The sequence below is a fragment of the Pseudovirgaria hyperparasitica genome, assembly GCF_010093815.1.
Source record: "Pseudovirgaria hyperparasitica strain CBS 121739 unplaced genomic scaffold EJ05scaffold_20, whole genome shotgun sequence".
Classification (NCBI taxonomy): Eukaryota; Fungi; Ascomycota; class Dothideomycetes; order Acrospermales; family Acrospermaceae; genus Pseudovirgaria; species Pseudovirgaria hyperparasitica.
The window spans coordinates 272,373-287,696 of record NW_022985568.1 but is presented as its reverse complement, the minus strand read 5'-3'; the positions used below and the strand labels follow the sequence as shown (position 1 = coordinate 287,696).

Sequence of the window (15,324 nt, the reverse complement as noted above, 5' to 3'; positions counted from 1 at the left end):
TCTTGTGCTGGTCCGAGTGGCAATTCTTGCAGAACTTCGGCTTGGTAGGACAGTCCCCGGCGCGGTGACCGACCTCTTGACAAGTGTTGCATGTACCAGTGAACTCACGTTCAACCCTAGGATTAGTACAGTCCTGCTTGGTATGACTAGGTTTTGAGTTTAGCACAATTACTTTGGGGGTGGAGCTTCCCGTACTTACCCGACCTCACCGCAGTTGAAGCATTCTCCAGTCATTTGTTTTGGTTCAGGACAGTCACGACTGAAGTGGCCTTCCATGTTGCAGCTGGAATTCTATGTTAGCTTCGGGCCACATGAGCGTGAGAGCTATGAAGCGTACTTGCGACAAGTCACGTCAGTGCCACCGACGCTAAAGCCATTGTTATTGACACTTTCGAAGCCATTGGTATTGCCGCTGTCGAAGCCATTAGTGCCGCCACCGCCGGCATCGGCAGTCCAGGTGTCACCTCCAGCGCCAACATCAGCAGTCCAGGAATCACCTACATGTCGGATTAGTGGTATTCATCTGCCACTGAGGAGAGTGAGCAACATACCGGTGTCGTGTTGCCAGGACATAATGAAAGGAAGAACGTGTTGCAAGAGTGAAAATTGGCGGACGAGGGCGAGGAAGAAGGTCAGGTTGATTTCAGATCTGCCAGTGCGCGCCTGGAAGGCACTGTCAGCCCTGATTAATGTGCACTCTGCACAAAGAGAGCGATTTGACCCTCCAAAGCAGAGAGAGGACGAAGAAAGGCTCTTACCTAAAATTGCAGCGATGTAATGACAGTTTTAAAGCGGTGCATCAGAAGTTGAAGGACTTTCAAAGGAAGATTTATTGAGGGAGATGTGAAGGTAAGGGCCTAGTGAGCGTAAGGTGAAATTGAATTTAATGAAACGGAACTCCTGTCAGGCCCTACTTCGGTAAACGCGTTCGCGACGTCAACAACCGGATTAAGCAACTACCCGCGCACGAATTCACTTGAAATTGCGAGGAGATAAGCAAGGGTCCGGCCTAAGATGGAAACTGACACATTCATTGGGAACATGATGATATATCATTTCGTGCTGTCTGGAACGTAAAGACTAAGGAAATGATACGCAAACCATTGGTATCTAAGAACAAACCGATATCACCTCCAAATGCATTGACTCATACATCATGAACTATACACCGCGGAACTAATCCTAGGTTAGTGAAAAATTCCCGAGTGTTCCGATTGTGTAGCTTACCATCCTAACGATTAAAAACCACATGGCACCGATGAATCTGAAGGCGCTGAGGCCTGCTACACTCCAAAGAATAACGGCAAGATAGAGCGTGGCCTTCCTCTGTTGAGCTGCATCTGCGTCTTCCCCGGTTGACACAGTAATCTCTAAGCCCCCTGTTTGAAGGACAACAGCACAGAGAGCTAAGTTGCAGAACATCCACAACAAAACAACAACTGAACGGAAACCCTTGTAGTAATCCTCTTGCTTATCTTGGGGCGTCGGGATCTTCTTGGGGGCCTCATACTTTGTTGCAAATTGTCTTAATTCCTTCTCGTATTGAGAGTTGAGATCAGCATCATCTGTAGGTGCAGAGATATCTGCTTTACCATCCGCCTTGACCGTGACTGACGGTAGTTTTTCCGCTTTATCATCGCCTTTAGTACCCCATGAGATATCGTGGGTGTTACAGAATGCGTAGACGTTCAGGATGTTTATATAAGTTGGCGTCAGGAGCAGGTACTGGAAGAATGATGTGAACATATGCCACGGGTCGAAGAATATAAAGGATACGAGCAGGTAGAGGACGTAGGTCGACAGAAGGGAGACGATTAGAGTGTAGAATAAAGGGTTCGTGAAGATGTCACCGAACTTGAAACTGCCATCCTTGGTTTCCTCTTGAATGGATCTTACGGTTATGAAGATCGACGCGAACATGAGATAGCTATCAGTGTCAGTAATTAAAGCCTATAGGAGTTGCGCACAACGTCGACTTACGCCATGATGATGACCCAGAAGTACACCATGCTCATATAAAGCTTGTTAGACCCTTGAGGTCTGTTACCGAGGGCCAGTATGAAGCAAGTTATGAGGACAGCGATGTAAGTCCATTCAAAGATAACAGCCAATATGCGGCCGGCAGTGCCCAAAAACGCATCGTCACCGAGAGAGTTGGTTAGGATGTGGAATACCAAGAAAAAATTACCCTAAAGCATATCAGTATGAGGCAGTTTTCGCAAATCAAGAGCTTTCTTACAATTGCAAACCAAGCAAAGATCATGCTAACGGTTTGATAGAAAAATTCTACCAAGAACATCATCTTCCTGAGGAAGGAGTGGCCACTCCTGAATATTTGAAGGGCATGGGCAAGAGCGTATACTGCAGCAAAGAAACTACCATTCAACCATCGTCGACGCTGAAGGATGAAGTCGGCCATCTCTGTCGGGACGTCCGTTTCACCCGTAGCCGATTTGACATACTGTAGGATCCAGTGGCAATTGCGCTTCGATACCAGCTCAAAACACAGAATTCTATCTTCTGCCAGATACATATTGGCTGTGAATACACCAGCATTCGCACCGTGCATCTTCTCGCCCGCAAAATACTTCTCGAGTGGGCCATTTCCACTTTTGTCATTTTGCAGAGCCACATAGCGATATGCTGAGAAAGCTCCCGGAAGAACGGAGATGAACCCAAAAGCTGACTCCAAAGGCTTGTCAAGAATATTGCTCATCTTGTATTCGAAATTCTGTGTCGCGACAAGAGGATTGAGTAGCTTTTTGCCGTGCTCTAGCATAGCCTTGATCTCACCGCAGGCGCCCGCGCACATTGGCTCTAAATCGAAAGCCTTCCAGAGGTGGTAAATTGAGTCCTTTCCTGGCTTGGTACCAGCATCGATCAGGACACAGATATTCGGGTCCAGAACACTACCAAATGCCTGGAAGAACCAGCGATGCGAATTGATTTTCTTCTGGTTTATCTCTTTCAAGCAGAATAGCATCTGCACGGGTGTGTTCCCCTTCTTGACGTTAACTATGCCCTTCTTGATCTCCAGGTTCATCTGCGTCGTGTATTCGTAGATATGCGCTGTCACTGCCTTGCCGTTCACAGCCTCCTTGGCAATACCGTCTTGGTATACACCCATAGCAGCCAAAAGAGCACGAGTGCGAGGGTTTATCTTCGCACGACCGTCGCTTACGACACATACCACAATCTTCTTCCAAGAATCTTTACCCCAAGTCTTACTCTGATTGCGCGAATTCATATGCTCCACGTTCTTTATCACACCCATCATAGTCCGTGCGAAGAGTTCGTCCTCTTCGTTGTACATGGTTATAACGATGAATAGCTCGGTGTGGCGGGGTTTGGCAAACAGTTTCTGGCGTAAAGTAAAACGTTCGTTGTAGAAGTCGGCTGGGTCACACGTCGCAGCAGAGTATCTCATGTGAGTAAACTCGTCACGCTCGGGAGGTTGCGCATGTTCAACTTGATTGAGCAGTCTTGGTGGAATCGGACAGTCGAGCACAAGGTTGCCCTTGAACAGTTGCACCTCTTTGACCGTCTTCCATCTCTTGATCGGCGCCGGACTTGGTGTAGGACGTGGCTCATCCTGAAATGGATTTTCTGGGTGATCATGAGGACTCAGTCCTGAATGAGGATCAGGCCCGTATGCGTTGTCTGGTTGCAACATAGGACGGTGATCATCGTCCTGCCAATAAGGATCGCCCCCATGCGGCGCGGGATTGTAAGACTGATTGTAATAAGCATCGTGGTGCTCTTCGGGTGAGAGGGCGTAGTCGTTATTCGGGCGGTATTGGTGAGGTGAGTAGTGGTGGTCGTCATTATATTGCTCGTTATGACCGTATGTGTTGCTGACATTCTCGACTGAATACTACAGAAATGTTGTTAAGATTTGTCGACCTCACTTTGTCGCTGCGCCATGCTACTCACTGTTGGCTGTACCTGTAACCTATCCCCAGGCGTCCCAGGACCCATGGGGATCTCTAGTGGAGGTTCTTGAGGCATATAAGGACGGTCTTCAAGCTGGTAGCTTTGCAAGGGGCGACCTGGAGAAGGCGAGCGGCCATCGTGTTGGCGTGGATCCATTGTTGGGTGATAGTCCTCCGCAGAGCCTAGGGAGAAAGATATGGTTAGCAAAACAAATGAATGGATGAAGGGATCGCAAAAGGGAGTGAGTGTATAGCTCGATGCTATTGCCGGCTAGAGTGTAGCTCCATGCACAAGAATGCACAAGGGTCTCGTGTGCGAAATGTTTTCTTGGAGGCTGTGCCGTCATACGGGGAGAGAAAACAAAGAGAGTGAGGCACGTACCGACGCGATTGTAAGACATGATGAGGAGTAAGGAAGGCTACGGACAATCTATATCTTGGGCACTTCCTAGCGATAATCACCGCGTGCAGATCGTGCAGCGTGTTTTTTGGCCGTGAAGGAGCAGGGGCTCGTTGAAGGAGACGTAAGATAAAATGAACCACCAAGCTGGTCTGTTTCAGGATTAGTGAAGCGCTGCGCTGCGAACCATTCCCGTAAGTGTATGCTTAGCAGACGTTAGAACGATGGTCGCAATTCGGATGGTTCTTAGCAGAAGGTAGCGAAAATAATGCTAGCGAGTAAGATGGTCAAGAGAAAGGCTGCGGAGAGTTTGGTGATAAGTAAGAGTTGGAGTCGTGCAGTTGTACGTGCGTGCGCGCCCGCATGGAGTAGCAGCGCGCTCAACTGTTAGCCAAGCAACGACAGGGATTCAGCAGGGGTCCAGAAGATCCACTGCGCGCCGTGCATCTTTAAATGGTCCTCCACAGCCTCAATCGACGCGACACCAGCTCTTTATGTCGCCTCACCGCCCAATTACGGGATGTCTAGTCTATCATGACGGTAACAATGCCTAATCACTACCGGCACAGTCGTTCAGACGATGGCTTTGCTCGTCGACAAGGCTCTGCAGCCCTGTTCTCTATTCAGAGACTCGAAACGTTCTCCAAACTTTGACGGCACACTTCTCCCCCATGGTCCGCGATGGTACGGTACGGTGGGCTCAAGACGATCAAGCAGAGTGTACAATTCTTAGATTGGACTGTGGGAATTGCGCCGTGGCGTACTTCTAGATCTGCATTGCTTTGGTCTGAGGATGCGTGGCTTTAAAGCTGACGGACCTGAGCATTCATGACCAGTATTAAAGACGAGCGCATGCTCTAGTAGAGTAAAGTGGCGCATAACAGTGCTCCAGGTTGAGGATTGGCTAGCGTCGTCCGCTGGGACTCTATTACGGCCTGAGGCATGAAGCGTCTCGGGACACAAATAAGGCTCCCAGGTTCCTCTCTAATGATACATACAGCTGGAATCCCCACTATAGTGCAAGCTGAGCCCCAATAGACACGCAATGTTTGTCCGGAAGATCAGCACTCAAAGCGGGTGATGGCATTAGCACTAATACCATCCATGTACCGCAGCTTCGCTGCACGCACCACCCCGCCTACTTCGATAAACGCAACCTTTAACTTCACTGTTCTCTTCTACACAGAGGGTCCACTTTTCCGGTCATCTCGAAATGGCACCCAGGGGATCAGACAGCGTAGGCCGGAGGCCGGTATCAGTGGTCTTTGTTTGTCTAGGAAACATCTGTATGATCCACCACATATCTTTCTGCTCTTTGAAACTCCTTGAGACCATACGAAAAGCTAATTCCAGAGTGTACCAGGTCGTTCGCCCATGGCTGAAGGTGTATTCCAACACCTCACAAAAACTACCCGACCGCAGCATCCCCTTATCAGTCACATCGACTCCGCCGGAACAGGTGCCTACCATGTTGGGGACGATCCAGACTCGAGAACCATGAGCACACTCGCAGACAACGGTATCACTGGGTACAGACACCACGCTCGCAAGTTCCAGCCCAGTGATTTCAAGACCTTTGATTACGTCATGGCAATGGACGACGATAATCTGGACTTCTTACAACGCATGCGCAACAAGCTAGTAAAAGATGGAAATCCGGATGGGGAGCTCGCAAAGCTTAGGCTATTCGGTGACTTCGGTGGGCGGAAGGGCGAAGAAGTCGCCGATCCTTATTATGGTGGGAAGGATGGCTTCACGATTGCATACGAACAGATGGTTCGTTTCACGAAGGGCTTTCTGAAACGCCTGGAGGTGGAAAACGTGGATGACGAAAAATGATGCTGCCTTTGGGTGATAGCCGATGGTTTCATCAATATCGATACCGCTGAGAGCAAGTATTAGACTCTCTTGACTAGCATATAGAGCAGTTGCCCGGCGACTGTAGACTAGACCATGAGTCTGGCTTTCGAGACTTCGCATACAAGAAACTAGCCTGGGCAAGAACTCTGCAGCGACAGGTTGGTCAGTTTTCTGCGTCACGAATAGCACTTGAGCATATTATATTCTTCTAGACGAGAAGACGCAGCTTTCACCAGCGTATGTCCAAAAGATCAGAGAGTTGTGGAATATTTTTACTGCAAGCTCAAGTCTGATTGAAATTATTATATCGAGTATCACTCTTTGTAAGTAACGAGCAACGCTAAGTGCTATAGATATTAACTCAAGCTAAACTGCTCTGAGTTAGACTTGTAAAGGTCAACTCTTCGAAATCCCCGCAATCGCAGCATCGACCTAGTCCCACATCTCTTCATTTATGGTTTTCCAGGTTGTGTAAAAGTTGAATCACTTATGGGTGCGGACTGCGTAAGAACCCGTATAGACATTTTCATTGCAGTGACGAACAGATGTCTAACACATTCAGCTCAACCATTAGGGATCCGTAAAGTAAAAACTAAGATAAGGATTTCTGTTTACAACCTCCAGGGTATCTCATCTCTCACAACCGCACCATCGTCAAACATTCTCACCAGCAGCATTGCGAATAGCATACGCTGTCTCCTTTGGCTTGCTTAAAAAGGGACTGTGACTGGCCTCGAGAGTAACGCTCCGGAAGTTGACACCTGTTCCTTGAACCATGCTCTGCTGTACTGGATGAGGGATCGCATTATCGAGCGTACAGTATATATACCAAGATGGTAGGTGACGCCATGCTGCGTATGTTGACTTATGATAGAACATCCGATAGCTGAAAGTCTTTAGCTTGCTAATCCAGTTCTTCTGGGCTTCCGCATTTAGGTCGTTGTAAAATATTGTAGCCGGATCGATTGGTTCGACAATCGTATCATTTTGCGACTTCTTCCACCAGGGGAGATCGTTTCCTCCAAGTGCATCAATGAGCGACAGGCCCTCCGGTAGCACAAAGGCAGTACAATATACATAACTGATTATTCCGCCACTCTTTCCTTGCTCCTGTCTAGCCGTCTTCTCGAAGCCTTTCACGGCTTCGTTCGCTGGCATACTACCATACGAATGAGCGACTAGTACTGCATCTTTGCCGGCTTCAACGGTTTTGCTGATTGCTGAACGCACGCTTTCGACGTCCTTCTCCCATGTTTGAAGACCTGGCTCGACCCCGATAGACGGGAGCTCTACCTTCACCGCATCGTATTCCGCATCTTTGAGCTCTGCAATAACTGCGTCATACCCACTTGCCAAGTGCCATGCCCCAGGAACAAAGATAATGGTTGGTTTGGCCGTCATATTGTGGTATTGTGATATTGCCGAAAGATGAGCGTATCAATTGCTCTCGTCAAAGATGAAGAACACCATCATTTACATTACCAGAGCCCTCATCAGTCTATATAACTTTCGTCTTCAGGTCACGAAGACCATGAAGGCGGGGTATTGACGGCGCGGCGTGGTCGCTATCGGATAGCGCCCCAGTCGAAGAAAGACCTCCACAGGCTGAATGGAAGTATGACGGATAGGGCACCGTTAGCCGAGTATATCGATCAATGATGGAGTGAAACGCATCTTTCGGTCCAGACCTGACGGAGCATCGTACATGCTTGGAGATCCTGTGTTGCTGTGAATTCTGCCGTCAGGGGACACTAGTTCAACGGCACCCCTCTCGACCTCAGCTTGGCAGCCGCGACGGGATGGGCATGGTCGCAAAATGAGAATCCTTCGTCTCTGCAAACTCTTGTGTGACTGGGATGGATGCTGGCTTGAGGACACGACGACTCGATGGCTTCGGGTCACCTCCGAGATCAACCGAGGTCCGGAATAGAGATCCGGCACATGAACCCGGACGGATTAGCCAGGATGCTCACTCTACGGAACTCAAGCTGCCAGAGCAGTCCAAAAGCGTACGATGATTTAGTCGACAACCCTTCAAACATTCGTTTTTTGGAAGGCTGTGAGTTCAGTTATTACAAGAGTTTCTAAAGCCGTATTGCGCGCCTCTCTGCGCCAAAGTCCTCTCCGTTTCACCAAAAAGCAGCCTGAATACACCTGTTGAACATTAAGATTCAACGCACATATCGCGCGATCATTCTTCGCAAGCATCAGTCCACCATGCGACGCTGTATGCGGATATCACAATCATGGATAGCCCAAATCATCATCAATTGCATACAGATCCCTGTCCCCGCTAAAATGCCACTCCAGATTCGTTATTCACATCCATGTCCGTGCAGGTCGCCCATGACTCGATGTCCAGTATTAGTATGTTGAAAGCAAGTATGAACGTCGCTTGTCCAGTCGGACGAGCGCCGATCGCCCAAATATGCTCCGCCTTCAAGTAGTTCGTCCCAATCATTGATGGCGACCTTGACGGCAACTGAGGTGTATGTCCAATATTATTGTGTCATTTGTTGGGCACAAATGGTGGAGGGCAATTCTGGAGGTTAGATTTGGGCAGAAAGACAAGCTAAAAGTTATCTTTCTCGTCCATGTGATCTATCTTGCCAATGAGAGTATTGATACAGTGTCGGTACCATGTTCATACTCGACATATTTACCATATTTTCTGTGCTTATAGAATCAGGTGTATAAAGTATATATTATTAAGTATATTGGTTTCCATAACACTTCCTCTACAACGATGTGTGTTAATGCCATATTGTGGCTCGCCAGGCCGTTGCGTAGCTCAGATGGTTCTGAAGGCATACAAGAGCGTCCTGACTGGCTGATGATCATAGAATTCACGGTTACAAGGACAATCCTTGTAATCTCTGAAATGTGCTGCAGAAAGGTGCTTCCACGCTTTGTCGCTCTACCTCTGAGGTGCTGAATGTCTTGGTGGGCCTCAGTTGTCTATCCGCTTCAATATCGCATTCTTGAAACCCATCATAGCAACTGGGAAACTCCTCGCGAGGTAAATCTTTCGGACGTGAAGTGTAGGACCAATGAGGTCTTGTTGATAACCCTAATAAGTCATCGATAGATATCTAAAGCATGCAGGCGCACGGACCATCGTTCTCTCCAACACATCTGGTGGATGCGACGGAAAGCCGTTGCACACGATAACTCGTATCACATGCATTCATGCAATTCTCTGCGATATATTTTCGAGCAAGTTCTCCACTATGTGCACTAAACTCATAGCACGACAAAATACTGTGCAGCATGGAGCTGGCGTTAGCAAGGACCAACGACGTCATCATGATTGATGCCGTCAGTGCCCGTCACCAGACACGATGGGTTCCAGAACCTTAAGAATGCGAGCTAAAAGAGGTTATCAAGTACGAGCCTACGTATCCCGCATCCATATCACGGCCCAAAACTTCACCGATATTATCTCATATCCAAGCAAGTTATCTGTGATACCAAGATGTCAACGAACACCAACAACATCAACACAACCGCGGGTGCCTCGGCCCCTGGCACACACTCCACCGGCGCAAGTCAAACAGGAGGTAACATCGGCCAAGCTATCAAGGAAGGCGCCACCAAGATTCATGTACGTAGAAATCACGCAAGTAGATATAGTGAGCACATCAGCTTACGGGTATAGGGTCTCGGCGAAGCGATCCGTGGCAACTTTAACCAGGCTGTCGATGGCGCGTTCAACGAGCAGGAGGGCGTGACGAAGAATGCCGGCATCGCTGCGAAGGGCGTCGATGAGGTTGAGGACGGCAAATACCGTGGATACCCGGAGTCGAAACCGAAGAATATCTGAGGAAGCGTAATGATCACACGAGGACATCACAATCGACTAGTGCAACATTGACATATACAGATCTATACAGCAACACTCCGCTAAAATTTGTGTACAGTATTAAATCAAGACCATATACATGTATAACCATCAAGGTGTTATGCGTCCTTGGCAAGGAAACCCTGAAATGCTTTCTGCTCGATGACCACGTTTCCAACCGTGCGTAGCTTCTTGCGTCCTTCTTTCTGCCTCTCAAGGAGTTTTTTTCGCCGGGATATGTCACTTGCGTGCAGTTTCGCCAGTACGTCTTTTCTGAAGGGTTTGACGCTCGATCGCGCTACGACCTTTCTGCCAATGCACGCCTGGATAACGACCTCAAACATCTGCCGATCAACGTGCTGCTTGAACTTTTCCACCCAGCGTCTGCCCACGCGTTCAGTCTGACTGTGGTGCAGGACGCGAGACACCGCATCTACCGGGTCTCCATTGATGAGTAGCTGTAACTTGGTGATGTTGGATGTGCGGTATCCAGCGTCTTCGTAGTCGAGTGATGCATATCCTTTTGTGGCAGACTTGAGCTTTCCGAAGAAATCGTCAACGAGTGATGCCAGAGGAAGGTCGTACTTCAAGATGACTTGGGTTGCTGTGAAGAAGCTGACATCTACTTGGGTGCCGCGGTTTGATTCGCAAAGCTCAATGCAAGTGCCAATATATTCTGCTGGCAGTGTGATGGTAGCTGCGACGTACGGCTCCAGAAGCTCAACAACCTGGCGTTTCTTTGTTTCATCATCCGGGAAATTATTGGGATTTGATATCGTTGAGGTTGTCCCATCCTTCCACACAACCTGGAACGGAACACTGGGCGGGGTGATGATGATAGAGGCTCCATGTTCCTGGCGCAATCGATCTTCGAACACAGAGCAATGTAATGTTCCAAGGAAGCCTAATCTCCAACCGGCTCCGAGAGCTTCGGAAGATTCCTTCTGGATTGTCACACTGCGATCATTAAGCATGATTTGGTTGATGCTATCTTCCAAATGCTCATGTTTGTCTTGGTCGACAGGGAACGCTGCGACAAAAACCATAGATTGAGGCTCAACGAAGCCAGGCAGTGGCTCCACCAATTTCTCGCAACCAACATGTGTGAATGTGTCGCCAACTTTAGCCTCCTTTGATATCTTCATGCCAGGATTGAAGAATATGTAGCCGACTTGGCCAGCTCGCAAAACTGTCTGAGGAGTCTGTCCTGGGTACATGATTCCGACCTCTCCAACAATGTATTTGATACCTGTCGCGAAGGATCGCACGTGATCACCTGGCTTGACTTCCCCTTCGAACACTCTTATAAGCAAAATGACGCCCCTGTAGTTGTCGTACCAAGAGTCTACCAGGAGGAATTTCAAATGGTTCTCAGTCTTGCCTACGGGTGCCGGAATCTGGTTCACGACAGCAGGTAACAGGGCCTCAACATTGATTCCAGTCTTGGCAGATACCAGTACTGCCCTCTCTGGGTCTAGTTCGAATGTGTCCTTCATTTGTGCCAGTGCTCTCTCCGGTTCAGCTGATGGCAAGTCTATCTTGTTGACAACCGGTACCAAGGTTAAACCCTCCGCGAAAGCAAGATAGAAGTTCGCAACGGTTTGTGCTTGGATTCCTTGACTTGCATCAACGAGTAGAAGAGCCCCTCCACAGCTAGCATAACTCCTCGATACTTCAGCACGGAAGTCGACATGGCCGGGGGTGTCCACAAGGTGCAACAGGTAATCCTCTCCATCATGATTGTAGATCATCGAACATGTTTGAGCCTTCACAGTAATTCCACGTTCTCTTTCGACATCCAGTTTGTCTAGAATCTGCTTGTTTTCTCCCGGTTTGATGGTACCAGTGAGCTCGAGGAGACGGTCACTAAGCGTGCTCTTGCCATGGTCTACATGTGCTACAATGCAGAAGTTGCGATATCTTTCGATCGGGATCGCTGCAATGCGCTTTTCGAGTTCTGATTGAACCTTATGCGACGTGGCATACTGACGAGTCGCGTCGCGAAAGTATCGGAAAGGTATGGAGGTTCGCCGGTGTGTGACTCGTTCGAGGAGTGTCGCGGTCCTCACCGCGGTCGTAAAGAGCCTTGAGCTACGCAGAAAGCCATACGCAGGCACCGAACATGATGGCATGGGGTTGACATTGGCAAATGCTCTCTCAACGTTGGAAGCACGGTCTGCAAATGAGAACTATGAAATTTCGGGATAAGCTCCTTATCACGGAGCGTTTGTCTTGGGAGCGGGCGTCGCCGAGGTGAATACTGTCAGGCCAGGACATGATCATGAGAAGGACTTACACCCTCCTTCGCCTCTTTCTATAACAGACTGCAGCAATTAGAAACTCTAGGCTGTCATCGATTCCCTGAAACATCACATTGCGCGAGTATCAACCGGTGGCGCTGGCTATTTTCAAACAAGAGGGGTGTAAACACAGCAGTAATAGTGACGCTCAAGAAGCTTCCATCACGCATTCAGCAGACCGAGACAATCACAGCAATGTCGTCGAAAAAAGAACAAGCCAAGACTCACAAATTAGCCCTGCGAGGGTCCTCGAAAATCGTTTCCGAGTTCTTCGAATATTCAATCAATACCATACTGTTCCAGCGAGGCGTATACCCCGCGGAGGACTTCTCAGCGGTCAAGAAATACGGCTTGACAATGATGGTGTCGGCAGATGATCAGGTCAAGGCATATATCAAGAAGATCATGACTCAATTGAAAGATTGGATGTACGGGAGCAAAATTTCGAGTTTAGTGGTGGTCATAACAAGCAAAGAGACAGGCGAGAACGTTGAGCGATGGCAATTCGACGTAAATATATACGGGAAATCATCCAAATCGAAATCGTCCAAGAAGAGTACGGACAAAGAGAATTCCAGTGGGGAGTAAGCTTTTCAGACATCAAGATATGATCTCGTTGTTAATATCTGTGTAGCGCGACTGCAGAGGCCGAGCCCGAAAAGACAGACCAGGAGATACAGCAGGAAATCCAAGCTCTCTTCCGCCAGATCACTGCCTCTGTGAGCTTTCTTCCTATGCTTGACGCAGATTGTACATTCAACGTACTGGTATACGCCGATGCAGATTCGGAGGTTCCGGCCGAGTGGGGTGACAGTGACGCGAGAGAAATCAAGAACGGGGAAAAGGTGAAGCTGAGACCTTTCAGCACAAGTAATCACAAAGTGGAAACGATCGTTAGCTATAGGTGGGTTGACCTAAGGCTAATTAACAATATGAAGTATAAATCTAATCTGTTGATAGGCTTGCCGAATGACGTTATTCTGAGAACCTTTGTATTTTTCTTCGATGTGATATTATGCAACAAAGGGCTTGGCGCATCATGGTCGGGTTGTGGCTATAATGAGAGATCACTATCATCTAATATAGTGGAGATGAAGGGTGTTCTTGTCATGAGCGCAGGTAGGGATTCTTATATTGAGTCATGGACACAGGAAACGTTCCGAGTGAATACTACATCAATCACTATCTGAGCTGTCTTCATCTTCAACATCGACCTCCCCTTCCTCTTCTTCGTCCTCTTCTTCGTCCTCTTCTTCGTCTTCTTCTTCGTCATTATCTCCATCGTCTTCTTCCTCTGCTTCGTCGACATCAACGTCAGCGTCAGCGTCAGCTTCCTCTACTTCTTCTTCCTCTCCTTCTTCATCCTCTATTTCTTCTTCCTCATCATCCTCCTCTACCTCCTCTTCCTCGTCATCCTCAGTATCATCTACTTCCTCATCCTCGTTCTCTTCCTCCGAGTCTTCCTCTTCGACTTCCGAATTCTCATCGCCGTCGTCTAGTCCGTCCTCACTGTCATCTTCCACCACAGTTTCATACTTCTTGTCCTTCTTTCCTGTAATCGAGTTATTAGCGCATATCAGTCTGGCCAAATAAATCTCACACCTACCCTTGTTCTTTTTGTCCTTCTTATCCTTCTTATCCTTCTTCCCAGCCAAAGCCTTGCCAACAGCAAGTCCCGCCGCTCCTGCAGCACCAGCAAGAAGAACCTTGCTCATCAATCCCGACGATTTCTTCTCCTTCTTGCCTTCCTTCCCTGTCATGGCGATGGTGCCCAAGTTACTGGCACTAGGCTTTGCATCACCAAACTCGATACCGGTATCGTAGTACTCAGCAGCACTCCCCCTCGCGCCAGGATAACCGCCAAATCTCATCTGTGGTGGATTGCCCTCTGCTTGTCCGGCCTGTAAGCCATGCACCTGGCCATTTGAATCTGGCGCTTTGTCAAACTGTATACGGCCTGTCTTCTCCTCGACGAAGTAGACCCGACCATCCGCACTGCGAGCGGACCAGCCAGGTGGCGCCGTGCTGTCTTGATGGCTGTCATTACGCGCTTGAGTCGGGCGCTTGACATCCAGCGAGGCGGTCTGCGACGACGTTTTCGAAAAGAAGCCCATGATTATATTTTGTGCGACTGATGACTATCCAGAGGGAGGAATCCTGCTATGTGGTGCTTGAAGGGACGGGATGCTCTCAAGCGCTACCCACCCACTCCAGCGGGCAGAATACCACTCTTAAGCCCAAGCCCCCTCTATTGCCCGAGGCTTCGTATGGGAATCACACCTTACAATCGACTTTCGCATTCGAGAATACCACTACTGTCCCTTCAGGTGCGCACGTGGCTTGCTTCGCCATGCCATGTTGTAAGGGCCTACATGAATACTGTGCCGCAGCAGCTAGGCTTTTCCAGACGCGTTCGAATGCACCAGCTGGTATGTGAACAAACGGGCAGTGAGGTTAAGCCCTTCGCCCCATTCACGCAAGATTAGCGAGAAAGGGCGTTTGTGGTACGGGACTAGGTGGGAAGCGTGGTTGTGGCTGGTTTTGTGGGGTCTAGGCGTGGCTGTTGAGCTAGTTCGTGTGTTGATGGAGCACTGGATAGGGGCGAGGGACATGGCGTGGAGAAATATGCCATGTGGTCCTCTGCGCGTTGAAAGTACGACTACGGCTATATAATTAGTGACTTTATATGACTCGCTAGCCTGAACATTCCCAAGCAACGGAGCTTTTCCAGGCTCAAACGACATCTCTTCCCCTGGCTCGAAAATATTCCCTCGTGATTCTCCGTCGTGCAAATCACGCAAGGTCATAGAAGGCTATCTAGAGAAGCTGAGCAGCATACATGGCCAGACAAACTATAGTTGTAAGGTATGAACCAAAGCCTTCTAGACCCTTCAAGGTTCCCCTTTTCTCCTAGGTTACCAAACAGCGCATCACAGTGTTCCTGAGCTGTCTAGTCACATCTCGAGTATGCATTACAAGCTTGTCTACTCG

The 15,324-nt window shown here is 48.8% G+C and overlaps 8 protein-coding genes across 8 annotated transcripts; 4 read left to right on the top strand and 4 right to left on the bottom strand.

Moving 5' to 3' along the window:
• The first annotated feature begins 39 nt into the window (after positions 1-39).
• EJ05DRAFT_213132 (uncharacterized protein) lies at positions 40-977 on the top strand. The gene has a single exon (XM_033739842.1). It carries the CDS (start codon positions 275-277, stop codon positions 776-778), a length of 504 nt encoding a protein of 167 aa, XP_033595826.1. The 5' UTR covers positions 40-274; the 3' UTR covers positions 779-977.
• Positions 978-1,182: 205 nt separating this feature from the next.
• On the bottom strand, positions 1,183-4,089 carry EJ05DRAFT_445134 (uncharacterized protein; the record flags this gene model as incomplete). Its single annotated transcript, XM_033742163.1, has 4 exons — positions 1,183-1,927; positions 1,981-2,189; positions 2,240-3,874; positions 3,934-4,089. The coding sequence occupies 4 exons, from the start codon at positions 4,087-4,089 to the stop codon at positions 1,183-1,185; spliced, it is 2,745 nt and encodes a 914-aa protein (XP_033595825.1).
• Positions 4,090-5,545: 1,456 nt separating this feature from the next.
• EJ05DRAFT_444997 (phosphotyrosine protein phosphatases I) lies at positions 5,546-6,171 on the top strand (the record flags this gene model as incomplete). Its single annotated transcript, XM_033742154.1, has 2 exons — positions 5,546-5,618; positions 5,696-6,171. 2 exons carry the CDS (start codon positions 5,546-5,548, stop codon positions 6,169-6,171), a joined length of 549 nt encoding a protein of 182 aa, XP_033595824.1.
• Positions 6,172-6,509: 338 nt separating this feature from the next.
• On the bottom strand, positions 6,510-7,836 carry EJ05DRAFT_212991 (alpha/beta-hydrolase). Its single transcript, XM_033739840.1, has one exon. It carries the CDS (start codon positions 7,591-7,593, stop codon positions 6,847-6,849), a length of 747 nt encoding a protein of 248 aa, XP_033595823.1. The 5' UTR covers positions 7,594-7,836; the 3' UTR covers positions 6,510-6,846.
• Positions 7,837-9,667: 1,831 nt separating this feature from the next.
• EJ05DRAFT_505013 (uncharacterized protein) lies at positions 9,668-10,015 on the top strand (the record flags this gene model as incomplete). The annotated part of the gene is made up of 2 exons (XM_033747651.1): positions 9,668-9,796; positions 9,851-10,015. The coding sequence occupies 2 exons, from the start codon at positions 9,668-9,670 to the stop codon at positions 10,013-10,015; spliced, it is 294 nt and encodes a 97-aa protein (XP_033595822.1).
• Positions 10,016-10,056: 41 nt separating this feature from the next.
• EJ05DRAFT_470172 (translation factor GUF1, mitochondrial) lies at positions 10,057-12,336 on the bottom strand. Its single transcript, XM_033742932.1, has one exon. The coding sequence runs from the start codon at positions 12,163-12,165 to the stop codon at positions 10,153-10,155; it is 2,013 nt and encodes a 670-aa protein (XP_033595821.1). The 5' UTR covers positions 12,166-12,336; the 3' UTR covers positions 10,057-10,152.
• On the top strand, positions 12,206-13,407 carry EJ05DRAFT_212906 (HORMA domain-containing protein). The gene is made up of 3 exons (XM_033739838.1): positions 12,206-12,917; positions 12,968-13,237; positions 13,294-13,407. Exons 1-3 carry the CDS (start codon positions 12,529-12,531, stop codon positions 13,304-13,306), a joined length of 672 nt encoding a protein of 223 aa, XP_033595820.1. The 5' UTR covers positions 12,206-12,528; the 3' UTR covers positions 13,307-13,407.
• Positions 13,311-14,587, bottom strand: EJ05DRAFT_212937 (uncharacterized protein). The gene has a single exon (XM_033739839.1). The coding sequence runs from the start codon at positions 14,445-14,447 to the stop codon at positions 13,509-13,511; it is 939 nt and encodes a 312-aa protein (XP_033595819.1). The 5' UTR covers positions 14,448-14,587; the 3' UTR covers positions 13,311-13,508.
• Positions 14,588-15,324: the final 737 nt, after the last annotated feature.